Source organism: Pyrus communis, chromosome 17, assembly GCF_041283825.1.
Source record: "Pyrus communis isolate YQ-2024b chromosome 17, ASM4128382v1, whole genome shotgun sequence".
NCBI lineage: Eukaryota > Viridiplantae > Streptophyta > Magnoliopsida > Rosales > Rosaceae > Pyrus > Pyrus communis.
The window spans coordinates 6,849,919-6,871,706 of record NC_142581.1 but is presented as its reverse complement, the minus strand read 5'-3'; the positions used below and the strand labels follow the sequence as shown (position 1 = coordinate 6,871,706).

At 38.1% G+C, this 21,788-nt stretch overlaps 3 protein-coding genes and 1 pseudogene across 3 annotated transcripts; 2 read left to right on the top strand and 2 right to left on the bottom strand.

The window, feature by feature from the left end:
* Window positions 1–1,063: 1,063 nt before the first annotated feature.
* LOC137749459 (fatty acid 13-hydroperoxide lyase, chloroplastic) lies at window positions 1,064–5,512 on the top strand. Its single transcript, XM_068489549.2, has 3 exons — window positions 1,064–1,710; window positions 3,721–4,102; window positions 4,492–5,512. Exons 1-3 carry the CDS (start codon window positions 1,258–1,260, stop codon window positions 5,130–5,132), a joined length of 1,476 nt encoding a protein of 491 aa, XP_068345650.2. The 5' UTR covers window positions 1,064–1,257; the 3' UTR covers window positions 5,133–5,512.
* Window positions 5,513–9,439: 3,927 nt separating this feature from the next.
* Window positions 9,440–11,689, bottom strand: LOC137708569 (uncharacterized). The gene is made up of 3 exons (XM_068447679.2): window positions 11,175–11,689; window positions 10,862–10,885; window positions 9,440–10,121 (listed from the first exon to the last, which is right to left on the bottom strand). The coding sequence occupies exons 1-3, from the start codon at window positions 11,377–11,379 to the stop codon at window positions 9,775–9,777; spliced, it is 576 nt and encodes a 191-aa protein (XP_068303780.1). The 5' UTR covers window positions 11,380–11,689; the 3' UTR covers window positions 9,440–9,774.
* Window positions 11,690–11,733: 44 nt separating this feature from the next.
* Window positions 11,734–15,667, top strand: LOC137708673 (uncharacterized). The gene is made up of 3 exons (XM_068447797.2): window positions 11,734–13,207; window positions 13,855–15,158; window positions 15,336–15,667. Exons 1-3 carry the CDS (start codon window positions 12,887–12,889, stop codon window positions 15,535–15,537), a joined length of 1,827 nt encoding a protein of 608 aa, XP_068303898.2. The 5' UTR covers window positions 11,734–12,886; the 3' UTR covers window positions 15,538–15,667.
* A 63-nt stretch (window positions 15,668–15,730) lies between these two features.
* LOC148689337 (small nucleolar RNA U3) lies at window positions 15,731–15,860 on the bottom strand (annotated as a pseudogene).
* Between the last annotated feature and the right edge of the window lie 5,928 nt (window positions 15,861–21,788).

Genomic DNA, 21,788 nt, shown 5'->3' with positions numbered 1-21,788 from the left:
AATTTCATTTTAAGAGAGTTTTCTTGTGGCACAATATTTTATAATATTGATATGAAAATTAACAATAAATTATGAGGTGTTAGATAATCACACTTTAAAAAAAAAGTTTCGTTAACATTTCTGGATAAGTATACTTACAAAACAAAATGTATGAAATTGATATTAGCTAATAATGTATAATACCATTATATCATGGTTAAACTATGACCAATCATTAAAATATGCTCTCTCTCTCTTTTTTTTTTTTTTTTGAAAGGTACTAACATGTAATTATATGATGCTGTCAAGTGAGAGTTTATAGAGAATTTCACTCTAAGAGAGTCTTCTGGCGCACAAAAAAAAAAAAAATGTGTTAGAATCATCCACACAATGAAACATCCTTTTCCCATTTTTTGTTTTACTTGGAAACGATATTATTCTCCCCCTTTAAACAATCAAACAAATAAAATCCACTTAAGTTTATTTTCCTGTTCACCCATCACACTCGAAACATTAATGCACTCTTTACAATTAATGATAAATCATTTCTATTTTATTTATTTCTCAATAAAATTTGATTCATTAAATACATTTATTTTAATATACTTAAGTGGAGAACAACTTACATATCACGTAAAATCAAACAAAACGTCACAATATAGTGAATATGTTATGTGTAAGTTTATCTTGTAGATAAGACATCAATCATCTTATTTACTTTTATTGTAATACATGAAATAATACAATACAAATACATGTTTCAATCACTTATAAAATTTTTGGCTTTTTAGTCAAAATGGTCTATGAGATTGATATAACTCTTCAAGTTGATTCTTGACATTTTGAAGAGATAGAAGTAATCCATGAGTTTATTTACCGTCAATCATTTTGGTTCTTTTGTGAAAAACTTCTGTTAAATAAGGACAACAAAACATCCTCAGTTTAATAATCAATCGGCCAAAACAATTTGACGAAAATTGAGAGTAGTTCTGTCATTTTCTTATTATTTAATGAGATTTTTATAAAATAATCAAAATAATTGATGATAGATAATTACTTCTATCAATTTTAAATTTTAAAATTTAAAATAAGAAGTTATACTAATTTTAGCAAGCATTTTGGATAGAAAGCCTAAAAATTTCTGGTATATAGCAAGTCATATATTTTCTGAACTTTTACAGCCAAAGCACTTGGCTCACAACTGGAAAGACCAACCCACAATCACCTCTCTCATTTCATTAGACAAAATCTCAAAATCCAACAAAAATAAAATAAATCATGGCTTTCATGATGAGCATGACCCCAGGCATCCCATCATCACCGTCACCGTCTCCCTCATCGTCATCGCCACCGCTCTCTCAACCACAACCACCAGCATCTCTACCAGTCCGTACAATCCCCGGAGCCTACGGCTGGCCGCTCCTTGGCCCCGTCTCGGACCGCCTGGATTACTTCTGGTTCCAGGGTCCCGAAACATTCTTCAAAAAGCGCACCGAGAAGTACAAGAGCACGGTGTTCCGTACGAATGTCCCTCCCAGCTTCCCGCTGTTCCTGAACGTCAACCCCAACGTCGTCGCCGTCCTCGACTGCAAGTCCTTCTCGTACATGTTCGACATGGAGTTGGTCGAGAAGAAGAATGTTCTTGTCGGCGACTTCATGCCCAGTGTCAAGTTCACCGGCGACTTGAGGACCTGCGCTTATCTTGATACGTCTGAACCCCAACACTCTAAGGTACATATTTTTCTTTATTTTTTGCAAATATTGGGTTCGGGTAGATTTCTTTTATATTTTTTTACCAATATCTGACTCTAAACTAATTTAAATTACGGGAGCGCTAAACTAACCGATCTCACAAAAAAAAAAAAAAAAAAAAAAGAAAGAAAGAAAGAAATATGTCTATTAGGATTAAATGATGAATTTATTAGGATAACACGATGTATCTATAAGTATGTCCAATTGGTTTGGCAATCAAATTTAGTTTTATTTTATTTTATTATTTTTGCTGATTTCCCAAATAGGTAACTGTTTTAATTGAATCGATTTCAGAGCTTCAGCTAGTAAAAGCTTGAATTTCATTTTTTGGATCAAAGTACAAGCTTGAAATTTTCATTTGTGAAAAGGGGTGAGAAGATATTTTGCACTGTGGTTAATGAATTAACTCATCCAGTATTTTACTAGAAATGTTAAACTATAGGTTGTCGACTGTGAATCCAGATTATTAATTTGATTTGTCGCAGCGTATTATTCGGATGGTTAATTATTTGTTAAAAATTAAAGCGTACAATTTAGATTCACAGTCTAGCAAAAGAACGTCACCAAGTCTTTAGAAAGAAAGAATTGTGCTGAGCATTTGAAGATATTTCTTGTTTTCAGTTGTTGCTGAACCAGAAGTAGATTTTCCGAAGAGTGATTGGTTGGATATTTTGGCCGGAAGAAAAGAATGGTTTGTGTTTTCTGTGTTACTTAGAAAAGTCCCAGATGGTCCAAATTTATATCACAGGAGTCATGCTTTAGGGACAAATCAGTCCAAAATGTATGTGATGGGGGACCATTACAACTGGAATAAGATCTTAGACGGATTCTCTTTGTGAGGATTGCGGGGATCATTTCATTGTATCTGTTCATCTGTCATCTTACGGTTAGAAATCATTTTAAATTTTTTTATTTAAAATTGATTACAAACAATACCTGATGGAAACTGGTCGTAATATATGATGAACAGATACGATTCTCCGGGATCCTCAGAAAAGGGATTCGGAGAGGATCCTCATCCATTACAACAATTGGATGGTGGTGATTTTTAGTTGCTGAGTCTGGGAAATGAGATACATGGGATTAATTTCCTACAGTTTCGCTCTCCCTCTCTTTTTGGAGTATTTTTTTTCCTCGACGGTGATTTTCATACTCTTAATTTTTAATTGAAATGAGAGTGTAAAACTAGGGATCGAGACTTGAAACCACACAGAAATTTCTAAGATAAAGTAACGACTGTTATTTTACGGTTTTCCTCTTACCTGTCCTTCATGATATTTGAAATGACTTTTTAAAGACTAGATGCACATCCACTCCACTACGTTGCTGCCCAAAATTGTACAAGTAGGACCCCCGTTGGTTCAAAATCTTATCACAAACCTTGGGTTGGAAGTAGGTCTGGCAAATGGATTGAGTCGTGTCAATCCGCTTTATTAACGAATTCTTAACAGGTTATTTGATAAAGATTCGATTCGTTAATAGGTTGTGTCGGGTGTGCCTAATGCCTAAATTTAACATACAATATCTTATTAGATCCTGGTAACGATTCGACTTGTTAACGGGTGACCCGATAGTAACTCGATTTGTTAACAGATTAACTTGAAACTTGTTATTTTCTTGTCATTTTGTAGTGCAAGAAATTCTTGAACCTAATTAGAAGGTTGTGCAATAGCTTTTTCTATTTTTGTCGGTACGTGAGGGGTTATGCAAAAAGATCAAAAGGGGTTCAATAGTATGAAAATACAATTCATGAAGAGGGTTTTCATCTCCTTAGGGTTTAGGTAATTTGGTAGCCACCTATGAGTGGCAAAATTTACTTTGCTAACCTGAGTTCTTAGGTGTGCTTAATTTGATTGAAGTGAAAAACGTTTTCATCTCGCAAGATATGAAATCTACTGTATAGGATGTGATTTTACTCGACTTTTCCCGTCTTTTGGTAAGTTTATTTTCTATCAACTTACCAATACCATCTTAATATCTTCTTCACAGATCAAAAGCTTTGCCTTGGACATCTTGAAAAGAAGCTCCAAGACATGGGTGCCTGAGCTCACTGCCAACCTCTCAACCTTTTGGGACACAATAGAAGCGGATGTTTCCAAAGATGGGAGTGCCAGCTATTTGATCCCACTCCAGAAGTTCATCTTCAAGTTTTTCACTAAATGCTTAGTTGGAGCTGACCCAGCAAGCTCGCCCAAGATAGCGGAGTCTGGCTATGCCATGCTCGACCGGTGGCTCGCCCTCCAGCTCCTCCCCACTGTCAAGATTGGTGTGCTTCAGCCCCTGGAGGAGATTTTCCTCCATTCTTTTGCATACCCTTCTTTTCTTGTCAGTGGAGACTACAACCAGCTTTACCAGTTTATAGAAGAACATGGTAAGTTACTTCTTGTTAAACAACCTATTAATCTCATGCCCTTCGAATTATATTTGAATTCAAAATTTTTTTCTACTTGCATTCATTAACATACTATAGACGACATCTTTGCGTAAAAATTTTCTTGTCAGACTGTATATTAAAACTATTGATCAAGTTGATTATTGGTTGATGTGCGGTCTAGATTCACAAACAACATAAATGTTGGTATGTCAACAAAAGATTAGTAAGACGGCATTACCGTACATGTTCTATATGAGTTGCCAATATAATACACGCTATTAGAGGTGTGATCAATAAATGTGGTACAAATCACATTACTTGACAAGTTTAATACCATCCATATCTTTGTTTTATGTGTTCATGAATACAAATGGACTTGTTTACAGGTAAAGAAGTAGTAAAGAGAGGTGAAACCGATTTCGGACTGACCAAAGAAGAAACAATTCACAACCTTCTCTTTGTACTTGGTTTCAATGCGTTTGGTGGGTTTTCTGTCTTTCTGCCAAGTTTGATAGGCACAATAGCAAGCGACACCACCGGTTTACAGGCCAAAATAGTCAAAGAAGTCAGAGAAAACGCCGGTTCAACTTTGAGTTTCGACTCGGTGAAAAATTTGCAACTGGTTCAGTCCGTAGTGTGCGAAGCCCTCCGGTTCAACCCACCGGTTCCACTCCAATTTGCCCGGGCCAGAAAGGACTTCCAACTGAGTTCACACGACTCAATCTTTGACATCAAGAAGGGTGAGTTGCTCTGTGGGTTTCAACAACAGGTCATGAGGGATGAGAAAGTCTTCGATGAACCGGACACGTTTAAACCGGACCGGTTCATGAAGAACAAAGAGTTACTGAACTACTTGTACTGGTCCAACGGACCGCAGACCGGTTCACCAAGTGAGTCCAACAAGCAATGCGCTGCGAAGGACTATGTGACCCTCACTGCTGTTTTGCTTGTTGCGTATGCATTTCAAAGATATGATTCAATCACAGGAACCGGTACTTCAATCACAGCCCTTGAGAAGGCCAAGTGAGAGTGGGGCGATCGTAGCCGTTGAAATGTGTATGTGATGGATCATATGGTTTTTCGGAAATTTGGTGCCTGTGTAGGGGTTTGTAGGTAATTAAGTAGAGAAGGGCAGATATTTGAGGGAAAAGGTCAAAACTTGGGGTGGCCAGATTCAATTAAATAAAGTGAAGTAGAAATCGAAGGAATTTATTGTGGATGATGGCTTCTAGTGTGGGGTGGGTCGTCGGTCGTGGGACATGGCCCATGGGTCTTGCCGACACCACTTCCGCGGCTTTGTTTGGTATGATTTGACACAATTGGGTTCACATTGCGGGCCACATAGTGTTATGTGTTTTGCGTAAGGTCTTACATCTTTATATGTAAAATCTTTTTGTTGATTTTCCAGACCAATCAGTGTTGCGAACCATAAAAAAAATTGCAATCGTGCATGCCCCAATTCAAGAATGAAGGATTATACTAGAGAATTTAAGTCCTTTTTTCTTTTGTTTTTTAAAATTATTTGGCCCATAGATCTTGTAGCTTTTGTGAAAACTAAATGCTTAGTAATTTTTTTTAAAATAAACAATATTATCTAAACTAAGGGGTAGGAGAGTGAGGTAAACTTTATAATGGGTTAGCAATAATGTGGTTCAAATTTACATTTGACGAGAATTGAATTTAAGATCTCTGACTTATAAGTGAAGAAGAATACTACTAGACCGTATTATTAAGTGGCTAATGGTAATACTTTTAACAATTATTATTTAACCTCCTAGACTCGTAGGATGAGTGTCGAGTGAAACATTCAATCTAGAACATTGATTGGTTGTTGAAAGAAAAGGAGGAGCTCCTACTGAATTTTATTAATGTTCAATCACAACTGGACACATGTCCAAAATAATTTTAAAGAAATAGAACTTGAACCAAATCACAGACACTTGTAAGTTTTAATTGGATAAGAGCATGAGCTCCTACTTTTCTTTTAGCAGCCAATCATTGTTCCTCAATCTAACATGGAATGGCTAAAAGTAAAAAAAAATCAAAAGCCTATCTGATAGCATTTGATAGAAAAAGTTAAAAATACTTCCGCCCCAAAAACACTTTCCAATGCTAAAGCGCTTGGAATTTTATAAAAGTTCAACGTGCTTCTAAAAAAAAGTACTTATGAGCAAAATTATATATTAAAACCCAACGGGAAAAAACAATGTTCATAAGCAGTGTAAAGATGAAAATACCCCCAATTTTTTTGTTCTTTCACGGTATCATTTTCAGCCTCAACAGTGGAATGACTAATATGCCCTTATTGGATACGTGGAGGTCATCTGCTCTTTCATTCTTCAGCTCTCGTTCTCTCGTTTTGACAGCAAGTACCACCCACCGCTCCACCGCTGTTAAAAAAAAAAAGAAAAAAAAGAACAACGAATGACAAGTTACAGTTATCTATTTCTTTTGAAGTTCGAGAAGACTTACAGAAGCATTTCAGCCTCTAATGATCATAAGTTCGGTTTCCACACCAATAACGAGTTTCGAATCCAAGATCTCCAATTTTTTACTTGAAGAAAGTCTCACAATCGGTCAATTATCACTGGACAGTAACTCGTTGTTCCGCTCCATTGCTGTTGCATTTCCCCTTTTTGTTCCTCCCTCTTGCTCAATCCATTACTACTTTGATTCATATTTTGTTCTTCCAACTAAAGAACCACGGCCTGTTTCTCGAACTCTCTGCCGTAGCGGAACCATCGCCATCACCTGGTGCCGTAGCCCCTTTTTGCTTCTGAGTATATTTGTACCATATAAAAGGTAGACGAAAAAAGTGGGTCTTCATTTTTTACAACATCCCCTTGATCTCTGCAAAAACATACTGTGGTTATGATATTTTATTTAAATCCGTGATGATTTTGTGGTGATTTAGTTTGTTAAATTCACACCAATTTTCCTCAGAAGCCGAAGCTGCAACCACGAGTCCAAGGGAAACAAGGAGTCCTATCGGGGAATTGCTTCATCTAATTCAGGGAAATTGAAATCGGCAGAATCACCTTTGAGGGCTATAACTGCTGCATCATACTATAATATTTCAATTTCAATTTCTCACATGAATCTTCTGGTCCCTCGATTCCTTCCAGTCCTCCTCTCCCCGTCCCTACTCCTCCATTCTCCTCCGTACGCACGCTCATCTTTCTTTATTCTTCCTATTTCTTCTCTTTAATTTGTAATATTTTTTCGTTTTGAAATTAGAATTTTGTTTTGTGTGATTGAACCAAGAAACTTCACATTGTTGCAGAAAAAAACAAAAAACATTTTGTTTGTTGTACATTTGTATGAATTTTAATATATTTTGTAAATGAGTAATAAGAAGAAAAATTAAAAAAACGAGACTTTCCCAGGTTAATAATGGGTTTTATGTTCTAAGTTATGGGTTTTGGTCAAAAGGGGTTTAGATATTTGGCTGTGGTATTGGTGTGAATATGTTACTTGTTAATCAGTAATCGGTACTCATTTAGTTATTTGTTAATATGTTTTCTAAATAAAAAAATCATGATTTGTTCACTGTTTAATCTTTCCATGAACTATTTATTTCTCAATATTGTTTCTACTTGGTAGTGTTTCAATATATTTGTATTTAATTGATTAAGTTTGTGTCTTTACAGTTTTGAAAGGAAGTTCCAAAGTGTTTCCGAATGCAACACAAGAGAAGAATGTGATGAGCCTCAGGAACAGTGAAGTAAGAAATTAAGTCCAGAGAAACAAGGCATGTGAATCATTTTTGATGTACATAGGCTGCTAATATGAAGTTGTGTAATTTAGGTTCAAATTGTTGATGTGAACAATTTATTTACTCTGTGATTTGTACTCAGAAAATCACCATTTTAACTGTACATAAGCTCTTAATCTAAATTCAATAGGATATACATGCAAACTGAAGACTTATTTCTATCATTTAGGTTCAATTGCATTGATCGATTTCTAAATTATTTGGAGATGAGTGTTAAATTATGGTTACGGTTTCAAACCCGCGGCATTGCGCGGGGCATCTTAAATAGTGGTTACTATAGAGTTACTCACTTGCCTGCCAACTTCGATTCTCTAATTTACCCAAGGCCATCATGGACGAGTGGCCAGCTGAGCGGCTGGTGCAACTCAGTTTCTTGTATGCTCGAACAAAATGGACTGACGGAATTGAGCTTTTATAGAAGGGTTTTTATAAAAAATGGTCTTTGATATTGATCTATCTTATCGACAAGGTGATTGAAATTGAAAATTGATCAATTTAATCCTCGAAATTGAATGTCGCAAATCAATGTGGTCATTTCATCATAATTCTATCAAAATTTTTATTATATGCTGATGTAACACATAACTTAATTTTATAAATCTAATTAATTATTTCCATGTGGATTTAAAATGATTAAATAACAAAAAATAAAAATATTTTATCTTTTATTATTAAAAAAATAAAAATAATTATCTTTTATCATGTGCCATCTTCTTCTTCCTCCGACAACGCGTCGTCGAGCACCGAAACCAGGCAGGAGTAGAAGCCCCTGCTGATTTTGGAATTGCTGTTAGCAGCGAATCTCATCTTGCCTTCCTCGTCCATCTCGGCCTGCAGCCACACCCGTGCAGCCCATGACCCGCTTCGAATCAACCCGACCCGAATCATCAAACGGCGGGAGGAGAGCCGCGTAGTGCAACAGGCGTTCAACCCTGTTGACTGGCTCGGGGACTTTAACGCCGCCGTTCGAGCCTTTCTCGTCACTCATCGTCACCGTCGCAAATGTAATAGCAGCCAAACACAACCCCATTAGGAAGTGCTGAACTTGAATGAGTGACTTGTTGGGTTTGAAAGAAGCGGAGGAGGAGGAGGAGGAGGAGACCCTGAGCGCCATGGTTGTTGCAGACGAAGCATTTGTTTTTTTTCTTCAGTTTTTTTTATTATAAAAAAAAAATCATTTTTATTATTTAAATATTTTTAATTTATAAAATAATATTTTAAGTGCCATATCATCACTTAACAGAGTTTTTGACGGAAAGACTACATTAATTTGCAACAACCATTTTCAAGGACTACATTGATTAATTTTCAATTTCAGGAATTATCTTGATGGGCTGAGTAAATTTCAAAGACCAATTGTGATAGTAACTCTTTATAGAACTATTCGAACTGGATTTCAAAGAATGCAAGCATACCGAGTAACCCTAAGAATTTCATTGGGTTCTTTTCCCCGAATCATTTGCAGCCTAATTGGAAGCACATAGAAGAAGCTCAGGAAGTGAAAAGTTCCTAGATCAAATACCAAAAGAATTCAACATTATTCAATCAAGCCCAAGATAGGATTTAGACAGCCATCGATACTGACGTTTAATGAAGAATTTACGGTTTCAGTCTTACAAGTGGAACATTCAACTATAATTCCATAGAGAATGCGATGATCCGGTTTCTTGCCAACATCGATTGATTTTTGGAAGGCTAGATAACACAACTAAGTTCTCTATACTTTTTAACTGTAAATACAAATAATTCAGTTTGGTAAATGAAATTGATTGCAAATCATGCCCGATTTAAGGTGAAAAGAATAACCTAGTAAAAGTTTGTCGCTAACCAAGAGAGGAAGTACCATGTTGAAGAAGATTAGCCTTTGGCTGTTCCAAAAATGCTAGGGAGCTTTTTACACGGTCTGGACATTTCCTTGCGTTTGGGTGTTAGACTTTGTAAGCCCTTCTTTCCACCCTCTCTGACGAGCCCTAAGCTCCCATAGCGCAGTCTGTTTCCGCTGTGCCTCTAATGTTGCTTCAGCTTTCTCCCTTGCTTCTTCACATGTTTCCATCCCTGAACTGCACTTGTCTGCTTCCTTTTGATACTGGGATGCAATCTTCTTGGCCTCCAGCAGAGCCATATCAGCTCGTTGCTGATTTTCCAAAGCTTCAGCTTCCCGAAGCTTCAACTCCTCAGTCAAAAGATCCACAAAGTTCTTTTCAGTGTCCTCGTTCACCTCTGGGTCATGCTTTGCACAGTCTGCATAATATATGCCAAATAAACAAATGGAGTTATAGACGATGCAAGGCATATAAGAATAAAAAAGAATCCGAAACTTTACGTAGGCAATCAATCACCACTTTGCATGTCAATGCTACTTATATCTCCATAAGGTTGGTTCAAACAAATAAGCATCAGAGACAGAAATCCATCCTTGAAAGAGAAATCAACAACTTTAAAAGAAATATTGAGAGGAAGACAAAAGCAGAGTTGCGTTCATTTGTAAACAATGATAATTGCACAAGGAAAGCAGGCCAGATCGAGTGACAGTCCCACAAAAGAAAACTACCAATCCACGAGCCTTTGAGGCAGTCTTAACTTCAGACATTGTACTGAGGAGAAACCACACAACTGACAGAGTCATCGCACATTATGCCTAAAAAACTGAATATGCGCTTACAAAAGGGATTTGAGGAAAATAAGGTAAACAGTGAAGAGTTCAAATTTGTCTATTGGAAAGGATCTAAAATTGAAATATTTGAGATAATATTACTGGGATTGGATGATATATTTGCCACATTATTATCCAACATGAACATGAGAAGGCATCCTGCTTTATGGCAAGGAGAAGCTTTATGTCGGTAATCTCACAACCCATTCAATCTACAACATCTCTCTCACACACACACACACGCATATATATAAACACATAGTGATGTAAAGCAATCAATTTTACTACCCAAAAAGTGCAGATAAACTTCTACATGAAAGAAACTAACCTGCAAATGAAATGTTGCTGAGTCCTGCAAAAGAAGGAAGAACCAATATAAGTATACATCTGATAGTAATGCAAATCAACTAACAGTAGCTTTAAGAGTCCAAACTTCATGACCTGGATGCTGAATTCAACACCAACCCAGAAAAACGATGGATTGAAATAAGTGAATCCAATGGAAATTTGAGCTTATTGGCATCAAATCAGCACAAAATGTGTAAGACCCAACAAAACAAAACGGGAAAAGAAATGCAAGAGATTTAGTCAGATCTGGTAAAAATGGATCACGGGCAAGGGAAGAAAGAAGAGTAAATTACCAATGGGAATGGAGAGGAGAGGCTGAGAAGAGCAATCGCAGGTGCAGGGAGGGCAAGCGAATGAGGAGGAGGAAGAAGAAGAGTGGGAGACGGCGGCTAAGCCCTCCATGAAGTGCCAGTATAGAGGTGGGCCCACTATGTACCCGGCTATGCACAGCCCAACTATCACCAGCCCCGCCTTTAGCACCGCCGGACTCGTCGCCATCTCTCTCTCTCTCTCTCTCTTAATCTCGGCTTTTACCTCAGCTTCTGAAATCGAATCGGAAGTAGCGGAATTGGGAGTCGGCGACGTCGATTCTAAACGGTTCGACTGCCGGTGTTTACTTGGGACTTGTGGAGATCAGAGATGAGTGCTTTCTCATCTGTGTGAGGCTGTGACGGTGATTTTATTTTTTATTTTTAAATTTAAATTACACTGTTTTGACTTTTGAGAGTGTAATCGACAAGCTGGTCGGACCGAAGGAAAAAATAAAATAAAAAGACAAGTTGGTCCGACTAGGCGATGTTCCGAAGAAGCGATTTAAGGTAACCAAGGTTGGTCGAGTTAATAAAGATTTGTGTTAGATTAACATTTAGGCTTGAGTTTTAGTGTCAATAATTTCTTTTGATGTGCGATTTATAAAATAAAAAAAATAAAAGTTAAAGTTCTTTCAGTAAATTCTCAAAGAGTTTTATAGCATGCAAATGATTTATCTCTGAAATGAAGTAGCATCCATTCTGGTTAAACTTTCTTCCAAACAAAAAAAGTGAAGGTGTTTTAATTTCCCGATTTATTTATTCATCTTTTAAAAGTAAATCATTTAAAAAAAATAGAAGTTGTGTTATTTTTTGATATATTTATTCATCTTTTAAAGTAAATCATTTTCCCATTTTATTTGTGTTAAGTTGTGTTTGAGTTAGTATTATCTGTAATGTTTAGTATGAATTCTCATTAGCTTATGTAGCAATAAATCGCAGAATCTTATGCATGCACACTTGAAAAAAAAATATTTTAGACAATTTGAAAGTAGTGTAAGAACATCTTCAATAGTATGCAAACCCAATAAGCAATGTTGTCTACTTTAATCTTAGCCAACTTTTGAAATTACGTAGATTTATCCACTCGCGGAGCCCAAAACGTAATCAATCGAAATTACGTAGGTTTTGAATAATTTTTGAAATTTGTAAATTCATTATTTTAGCCAACTTTTGAAACTAGTGTGTTTGAGATGATTAAAAGTTATCAGCAAGTGGTGAATGTATCTAATAGTTAGATATTTTTTTCAATTTAATGCTTTTTAGGTTCAAATATTTCCTTCTTAGTTTAGAGTAAAAATATTGTTTTGTAAAAAAGAGTTTTCCAACATTTGATGCTACAATGATACAATATAGTGATATTAAGTTTGAATTTAGTTGGTCATGAAAAAAAGAAGATTAATAAGTTAAATAAAAGGGAATTGTTATTGACGGTCCGAAAATCTTATTCTACACTTCAAACTTTCTATATTTGGAAAGAAAAATACACTTATAACAAGTGTAGAATATGATTTTTAGAATGTCAATAACACTTCTTAAATTAAATTAAGAATATTTCTTAAGGATTTACCACCGTATTCCGAGTAATGAGAGTCGAACAGAAACTGGTGGGAAACATGGCGATTGAGTGACTCTGTGCACCTCATCACTCAACCGTCCCATTCCAACACACGCATCGACGGCCACCAACTCTGATAATGGCGATGGAAATCCCGATGGATGTGATAAAGCAGGTGCAGATCTCGCTTCGGAAAGAAGCGGAGCTGTCGTCGTACGACCCAGACGACACGCCGCTGCCGAATCTACCTTCCGTCAAAGAAACGCTAGCGGAGTTGGATCCATCCCCGCCGTACCTGAGGTGCAAGCATTGCAAAGGGCGGCTGCTGAGGGGCGTTCAGACGCTGACCTGCGTCTTCTGCGGCAGAGAACACTGCAAGGACCACCCTCCCGACCCCATCAATTTCCGGGATACTTTTGGGTACCGTTGGCTGCTCCAGTACCTGAGCTTAAGTGGATCGGTATGCATGCAACTTGATTTTCTATCTTTTGTTTGGTTGATGAGAAAGTTAAGATTAAGATGGGGAAATAAAATGGGGATTCCTTTTGTTGTGTTTGGTTGATGGGAAAACTTGAAATAAACGGAATTTGATTTCTCAATGCGTTTATTCAAGAAAAATCACCAGTTTAACAAATTATATGCTTTCTTGCTTGTGGATGATGAAAAAGATTGAAGCTTTGATTGTTTTAGTTTGCTAAATTTGTTTTACCAGCTTATTCTAGCCGCCCAACGGCGTAATGATGTCGAAAATTCTTTATCTGATTCGAAGCTATTTATGTTAGTCTATAGTGCATGGAAAATTAAAATGGTTGAAGGTGATTCTGAGATTATGCAGAGATGTAGAAATAGTACATTGTATTTGATATGTATCAACATCTACTTAGCACTCGATCTTAAGCAGTCAACACACGGAATTCGTAGGTGCTACAGTTTTGTAGTCCATTTATTTCGCAACCATATCATCTAAGTGAGAAATTATAATTTTGTCTGCCTATAGTTTGTTTGCTAGAAATGAGGTTTATTGTCCTCTTGTCAATGTAGAGACTTTGAAATTAATTTTGTGGGGGTTCTTGAATACTTGGTAAAGTTTGAGACTTTGGTTTGCAGGAGATAGTGGATTTACCTGTTGGAGCAAATGAATTAAACAGAGCACAGACTGCGCCGAAGGATGAGTTAAGTCTGGCTGATCTCTTAAATCTTGAAATAAAATGGACCTCTAAGCCAGAGAAAATTGAGACTGATCTCCCAAATGAGATCCCCAATCTGCTCAAATTACCAGATTTGGCTGGAGTCAATCTCGACAACTTTTTCTTTGAAGGAAAGAAAGATGGTGCTTCGAGTAATTCCGAAGAGTTGTTCGGATCTAGCACACAGATTGTTGGTAAAGAGAGTTTCCAAGGTCATGAAACTCTTAGGTTGTTTGAGAATGTAAAGCCTTTTGAGACAGTTGTGCAGACTACTGAAGGAGAGAGTGGTGATTCTGGTTGGGCAGCAAGTTTTCAGTTTGTTGCTTCTGAATCACAAGCTTCTGGAAACCTTCCTCAAGCTTCTGAAACCCTTCCTCTAGCTTCTCAAAACCTTCCTCAAGCTTCTGAAATCCTTCCTCGAGCTTCTGAAAACCTCCCTCAAGCTTCTGAAAGCTTTCCCCAAGAATCAAAATCCCTTGACCCCTTTGTGGGTTCCACGGTGGATCTTTCTGCCCACATAGGCACAGTATTTGGAACTGTAGTGGACTCAACGAATGAAAAATCAAACCATAGTGTGACTGGGTCTGCATCCATGTCCTCCGACTGGTTTCAAGATGATCTGTTGGGCGTTTCCAACTCTGGGTTTTCTGGAGGGCCTGAACGGTTGGAAATCCTTGCTGAGGTGAAGGGTGGAATAGCTGAAAATGTGAATAACTCTTTTCCTGATGGTGTTGATTGGGTTCAAAACAACCAATTGCAGATCACTAGCAACAAGGATCTTGATAGTAAGACTACTGTGGAGAATGATGATTCGTTTGATGCTTGGAATGATTTCGCAAGATCGAGTAATGCACCAAATCTTGTGGATAGTTCTGTTAAACAAGGTGGTGTGGATTGGGTTCAAGACAACCAATTGCAGACCACTAGCAACAAGGCTCTTGATAATAAGACTGCTGATGAGGATGGTGATTCATTCGATGCTTGGAATGATTTTGCTAGCTCGAAGAATGCATCAAATCTTGCAGATAATTCTGTAAAACAAAGTATTAATCAGACAACATCTGTTGACCACACTTCAGAAATAAATTTGTTTGGCACTAGCAGCTCCGGTGACTTGGATTTTGGTAGCTTTTTGCAACCAGATTTCTCAGCAGGAGCATTTAACAGTTCCAACAGTTCAACTGTAGTGGATAGAGTGCAGCTAGAGCCTTCTGTATTAAACAGGTGCGTATATTAGCCAACGTTTATCGGTGCTATTATAGCTGCAGAATCCTGTTTCGAATCACCATGGAATGCTAATTTGCGGTTTTCAATAATGTAATACGTGAAGCGTCATGGAAAATGCTTGTGCTTGTTCTTTAAAGAACACATGTTAACTCCTTTTTTCTGTTGCGTGTTTAGGTTGGGTGATGCAAGCATTAACGATGGAAAAAATTCTGAAGATGTGGTGGAGGGCGGAGATGTTTCCAGCGTAAGGGCAGGGTCAAAATCTGACGATGTGGAGAGAATAATGTCACAGATGCATGATCTCTCGTTCATGCTTGAAAGCACTCTTTCAATCCCTCCCAAGCAAGACGGAGTACATCCGACCTCTAAAGATTGAGACGTAATTTATTTATGTGTTTTTATCATGCAATGTTTGTTGTGCATCATGTAATTCTAGTTTTATATGTTCCATGTGTTCGCAATTTTGTAGTTTATTCTTTGTAATTCTTTACTAGAAGTTTTTTCTACACGGCGATCGGAATGCCTGTAATCGGACGGTAAAGAAAAAAAAAAAAGAGTTGGGAAGGCGGGGTCTGTAGGACAACCGTGTGACCACTCCAAGCATCACAGGGTCATGGTTCATCCACCAGCCTGAGTCCTTAGGAATCAAGGATACAGAGGTACAACCTATAGAACAGATCCTGTTCAAGTAAGGTAGGTATTGCGAGTACGGAAATGACTATATAAAGGCTGTTCTGGTTCCGCGCAGTGTCGATGTGGGACTGATCCGTATATTTTTGCTGCTCACAAGTCACAACTATCTGCCAAGGTTTTGCCTTCAATTCAACCACATTGAAGCAACTACTATAAAAAAAAAAAAAAAAAAAACAAGGATTCCAATTCAGAAAGAGTATACCTATTGAGAAAGGAGAAAGCTGTTGATAAAGCTGTAAGGAAGATTCTGGTGGGTTTGGAAGCAGAGGAAATGAGTAGAGCTTGGGAACTTGCAGAGCAAGGCAAAGAGGGCTATTGAAAAAGGAGGATCATCACATTCTGATTTGAATGCCCTAATTGAAAGTGTTGAAATCCCGTGGTTAAAATGTTGGAGCACACATTTGGATGAGGCTTTACTTATGAAAAGTTTAGATGCTTTTTTTAATCAAAATGGTTTCTCAGATTAGTATAAGTTTTTAATTTGGTTCATAGCAATGAAAATCAACAAATGTAGTTCCTGTGTTTGAATTTCCACCACCAATATGATCATTCCGTTATGTTTCCGATATAACTCTGTTTGTTTGTTGATCTGGCATATATATGGACTATAAACCTAATAAAGCGGTGCCACATGAATTATACAAAACAATTAATTCTTTTAAACTATTTAAGGAGGTGTAGTCCAACTTGAATTTGAGAGAATTTTAATAGACTTTAAAATCCTAACGTAGTCAATTAAATGATTTTTAGAATACATGAAAATATAGGTGTAGTCAGTCGAGATTTTAATAGTCATTTTTAAAGTTCATCCAAATGTAGGTGTATTAAAAAGCTAAAGATTTTGTAGGATTTCATTAAATTATGGATTTTGTGGGATTTGAGAGCAAGAATTGTCTATAAACAAGATAAAATAGAATCCTACTCAAACCTTAATATTTCAAATCCATGGACCTCTTTGAATGTCTGACTCTCTTCCTTTTACTGCCTGATAGCCACTTTCTTTGTTTGATCTTTTTCCTTCATCTTTAAATTTTTTCCTTCAATTTTCGTTGATGGGCCGCATCATTTATGGATAGAAATGATGTTGGGTTGCATAATTTCTCATATCTAGTGGTGTTGTTGGGTCACAAATTTCACATCTTCAATTTTTTTTTTCCGCTCCAATCAGCAATCACTTCTTGTCTTTTGTCCTTTTTTTTCCACTTACCCTTTTGAGATTATTTTCTGAGTTTTTTCTAGTCACAGGGGCCCTTTGATGACCCCTGTTGTTTGTGCACGTGTATTATATGTGAATTTGTTAACTGTGCACTTGTATTATACGTGAATTTATTAACTATGCATGTAAGTGTGATTAGGAGAGTTATTTAATCTAATTCTCAACTCTTTCTTCCCCAATCCAATTTATAAGATTCATATCCGTCAATTAGTGAAAATAAAAAAAAACATTTTATTTCTCTTCTCCCTCCATTTGGTTTTGGCAAGATGATTAAAAGTATATTTCTCTTTTGTTCAGTTTACGCTAAGATCAGTCATCTAAACTTACATTAAATGTATCCAAATTTACTTAAATTTAGAACTCGTTTGTGTGGATGCAAATTTTCGCCTTCTTCTTCTTGGTTGCACATACAAAACAATTAACACCTTAGGTCAAGACCAAGAACCCACGAAGCATTTTTTTTGGAGGGGGGGGCGCGCTTTGGCCGAAGAACCTCTGATGCCAAAGTTAGAATTTTGAGAGAAAAATGTTTGGAGAATTTAGAGAATTTTGCAAGAGGATTCAATTTAGGTTTTTGGAGAAAATGGGGTGGTATTTATAGCGGTGTGGCCGGCCCTTTTGGGAGAGATGGGAACCAGCCACTTCAGTGGTTTTTTTGGTGTAATTTACAATTAATTAGCTAATTAATAAATTAATTGAGTGATAAATCAATTAATTAACTAATTAATATAATTTAGGATAAATAATTTGGGAGTTACCTTGTGAGGGAGATTTGACGAGGATGGATGAAATAGGTTTTGAATAAATATCCATTTTGATCACTTTTGACCTTGATTGAGCCATGATTGTCCACTGCTTGCGCGTAGAAGCTTCGGTGTGCCTCGAGGGTAATTTTGTCTTTTTACCCAAGAGTCCATGTGTCGCCTCTATAATTTTCTTGATGATTTTTTATTCCACAAATGCTCTCACACCTGCTGGGCTGCTTGTAGGAAATGACAACAGGTGTAGAGATCTCCAACTTTGATGCAAATGCTTACCTGAACTTGGAATTAGATTCTTCTACGAAAAGGAAGTAAATCACCTCCAAAGCCTATTTAAGCCTACCTTAAGTAGGGGATTAAATCAACTTCAAAGGGCAATTATTTATCCCTACAAGAAAAAGAGAAACTAGAGGATATTTGTTCCTCCTCCTTTAGCACTCTTCTTTGCTTGCCTGTGCAAAGAACCGTCTTCCGTTGATTTCTTTGTCTTCTTCGCGCCGCACCGACGTAAGAAAAACTTAATTCTCCTTGTCTTCTTCTTGGGTGATGCTTCCACAGGGCAGCCGTCAGGGTGGTGCTACACGTCGGCAAGCAGGGGCCAGAAATCGACTTGGCATGGGCCAAAGAGGTGGTGTGGCAGGGGCCATTGCTTATGCTGCTCGACTTGATTGAAGCCAAGGATTGGCTCAGCATGGACCGAGGAAGTGGCATGGCATGGGCCACTGTTTGGGCTACTTTCCAAAAATGAGGAAACTGCTTAATTTTGATTTCTCAACTGCCGTAGATGGAGCAGTTAAGGATGAAGCTGCCAAGATCAGAGTTGTTGAAGATGAAGTGTCGGATGAATGAACTGTTGGGTGCAAAGTGGCTGCTGCCCCTCTGACTATTTGCTGCTTAGTAGGTCTTCAAGCATTTGATTTTTTGAGCTATGTGGTCTTCTCGAACTGAAGAGCTTACCTAAATGGGTGTCAAAGAATTAGTTTATCCTCTCGCACTGGAGAGCTTACCCATATGGGTGTCGGGGAATTGGTTTACCCTCTTACACTGGAACTCAATTAGTTTATCTTCTCGCATTGGAGAATAGACCCTTTTGGGTGTTAGGGAATTGGTTTACCCTCTCGCACTGGAGAGCTTAGTTTATCATCTCGCACTAGAAAACAGACCCTTTTGGGTGTTGAGGAATTGGTTTACCCTCTCGCACTGGAGATAAATTAGTTTATCTTTTCGCACTGGAGAGCAGACCCTTTTGGGTGTTGAGGAATTGGTTTACCTTCTCGCACTGGAAAGCAATTAGTTTATCCTCTCACACTGGAGAGCAGACCCAAATGGGTGTCGGGGAATTAGTTTACCCTCTTTCACTGGAGAGCAATTAGTTTATCCTTTCGCACTGGAGAGCAGACCCAGATAGGTGTCGGAGAATTAGTTTACCTTCTCTCACTGGAGAGCAATTAGTTTATCCTCTTGCATTGGAGAGCAGACCCAAATGGATATCGGCGAATTAGTTTACCTCTCGTACTGGAGAGCAATTAGTTTATCCTCTTGCACTAGAGAGCAGACCCAGATAGGGTTTTGAGCAATTGTTGTAGAAAACAGTTAAGCTAGGCTTATGAATATCTTCTTGAATCTTCATTGAGAATAAAGAAATGAATCAACCGTGTTGGAAGGTAGAAACTGTGTAACAAACTTGATAAGCTTCGCTTGCGAGGCCTTGTTTGTCGAGTTGCTTGAGACTTCGAACTTATTTGGAGAAGCCTTAACAAGTTCAGGGAGTGATGGAGACTTCCCCTACTTGTGCAGGCCATATCGTTGACCCGTCAAGATACTCGTCGCACCGACCCTCACTTGTCAGCTTTTCAAGGCACTGCTTCCACTTTTGGTAGCCGTTTGGTAGTATAGCCTGGTTTTTTATGGAATACGTAATACTTTGTCTGATCCAGCCTGGTAAGATTGCCTTTAATGGGTGATGGTAGTTTGAACCAAGGTTCGTTCTTGAACTTGCGCGTTCTTGAACTTGCGAAGAATTTGATCGATTGGAACTGTGAACTTGGTGAATGTTTTAGGCGCTGAGTCTTCTCTAGTCGGGGAACGTTCCATACGCTTCTTTTCTAACTCATTTTTGTTAGACTACTTGGCCTCGTCCCATAGTGCGTGCTTTTCCGCCAAAGCATAAGAAGCTGCTAAGGTTAGTTCTTCTCCCATGATCAATTTTTCAAATAAAGGGTGTTCGGTGTGAAGCCCATTTCTGAATGTTGTCGTTGCTATGTCTTCGTTGCAGCCAACAATCTTAGCCTTCTCCGCTTTGAACCTCTTGACATAGTCGCGAATTGTCTCCCAAGGATCTTTTACGATGCTGAAGAGATAGTCGGATGTCCTTTTGATTGAGCAGTTAGATGAATACCCCTTAGTGACAACTAAGAAAAGTTCATTGAAACTCCGGATCGATTGCGGCAGTAGGGTGTGAAACTAGTCTTGCACCTCGCCTTGTAGAGTTGTGGCAAAAATTTTACACATAAGCGCGACGTTGTTCCTATAGAGGATCATGGTACTGCAGTAGTGCTTAAGATGTCAATCCAGATCTTTGTCCCCCTTGTACTGAATGAAGTAAGGCATAGTGCAAGGTGGATTTGTCCGCTCGATCTCATTCGTGAATGGTGACATGCTTATGTTGGTCATGTCTCGTTGAAGCGCATTGTTAGCAGCCTCATTGCGTAATCATTTAGTCAGGAGCCTGTCAACTTTTTCTTGAATTTGCCTCTACTGGGGTAGTGAAATTTTCAGCTGCCTCCGATCATGACCTATTGGTTTAGGCCGCTCTTCCTTATGCTCGACTTGTCTATACTGTGGCTGCTGTGCATGTGGTATGCTCCTGGCAAGCGAGCAGGCTATTTGTAAGCTGCTAGTTGAACTTGAGCCTGATTGAGTGACTGCTTTTCTCCATTCGCTGTGCTGTCTACTTCGATGTGAGGTGGAGAATGCTCCTTGCGAGCCTAGTTATGAATCAACACTTCACTTGGAAGGTTGTCCATGTTAATAATCAGAGTGTGGCCTCAATCATGAACGTATGCTCATCCGTGGGCTTGATCGGGAGTGCACGCTCCTCCGTGCGCTAAGACAAGAGTATATGCTATCTTGAGGACCTAGATGAGAGCGTACATTGCTAGAATGCTCGGATCGTGGTTGGTTGAGGAACTGCTTGTCGGGGCGTTGCTGGAAAGGTTCATCATCTGCCCTTGTCATGCTTCGGGACACCTTGTCCAGTGCACGCTGCATCTCGGTGCGTTGTAAAAGCTGATTCACCAAGGTCGTGTTGTGCGAGGGCGCTTGTTAACTCTATGACTTATCAAGACAAGTATGGTTTGTCATTCAGGTTGGAAAAGCTTGGACTATATGCGTCTCCTTGAGTGGTGGAAATGTAATGGACTCTAGGCACGAGATTTGAATTGGGAAATGTCAAATCTACAGATAAATGATGTGAAAATACCCCTGGTTCAATCGTCGGTCCATAAATATGAATATGGGATGGTTGAACCGGCCTTGGACCGGTCGGGATCGCTAAGTGAGCCATGAAGCGGGTTGGGCTGCGCAAGTGGGCCGCGCCATGTGTGGGGCGCGTGGGCTATGTGAAATCCCGTTCCCGGATTTCACTGTTATAATCTATGTATTTGTATTATTGAGATTTTATATTATTTTTTTGAGAATTTATTTTAATTTGTTTGAATCAAGATTTTAATTAAATTAGTTACGAAGTTTGAAGTTTGGAGATTAATTATTTAAAATCCATAGACTTTTCGAGGTCATAATTTATATTGTTGAATAGATCTCGAACCCACGAACGCATAGGCGAAAGCTGTTTACGAGTCTGAATTATAATGGTATAGTTACAGACTTTTGAAGTTGTGAACTATAGATTGTGGAAATTATTTAATTCCCACATGTGGGTTAAAAGTTAAGTGAATG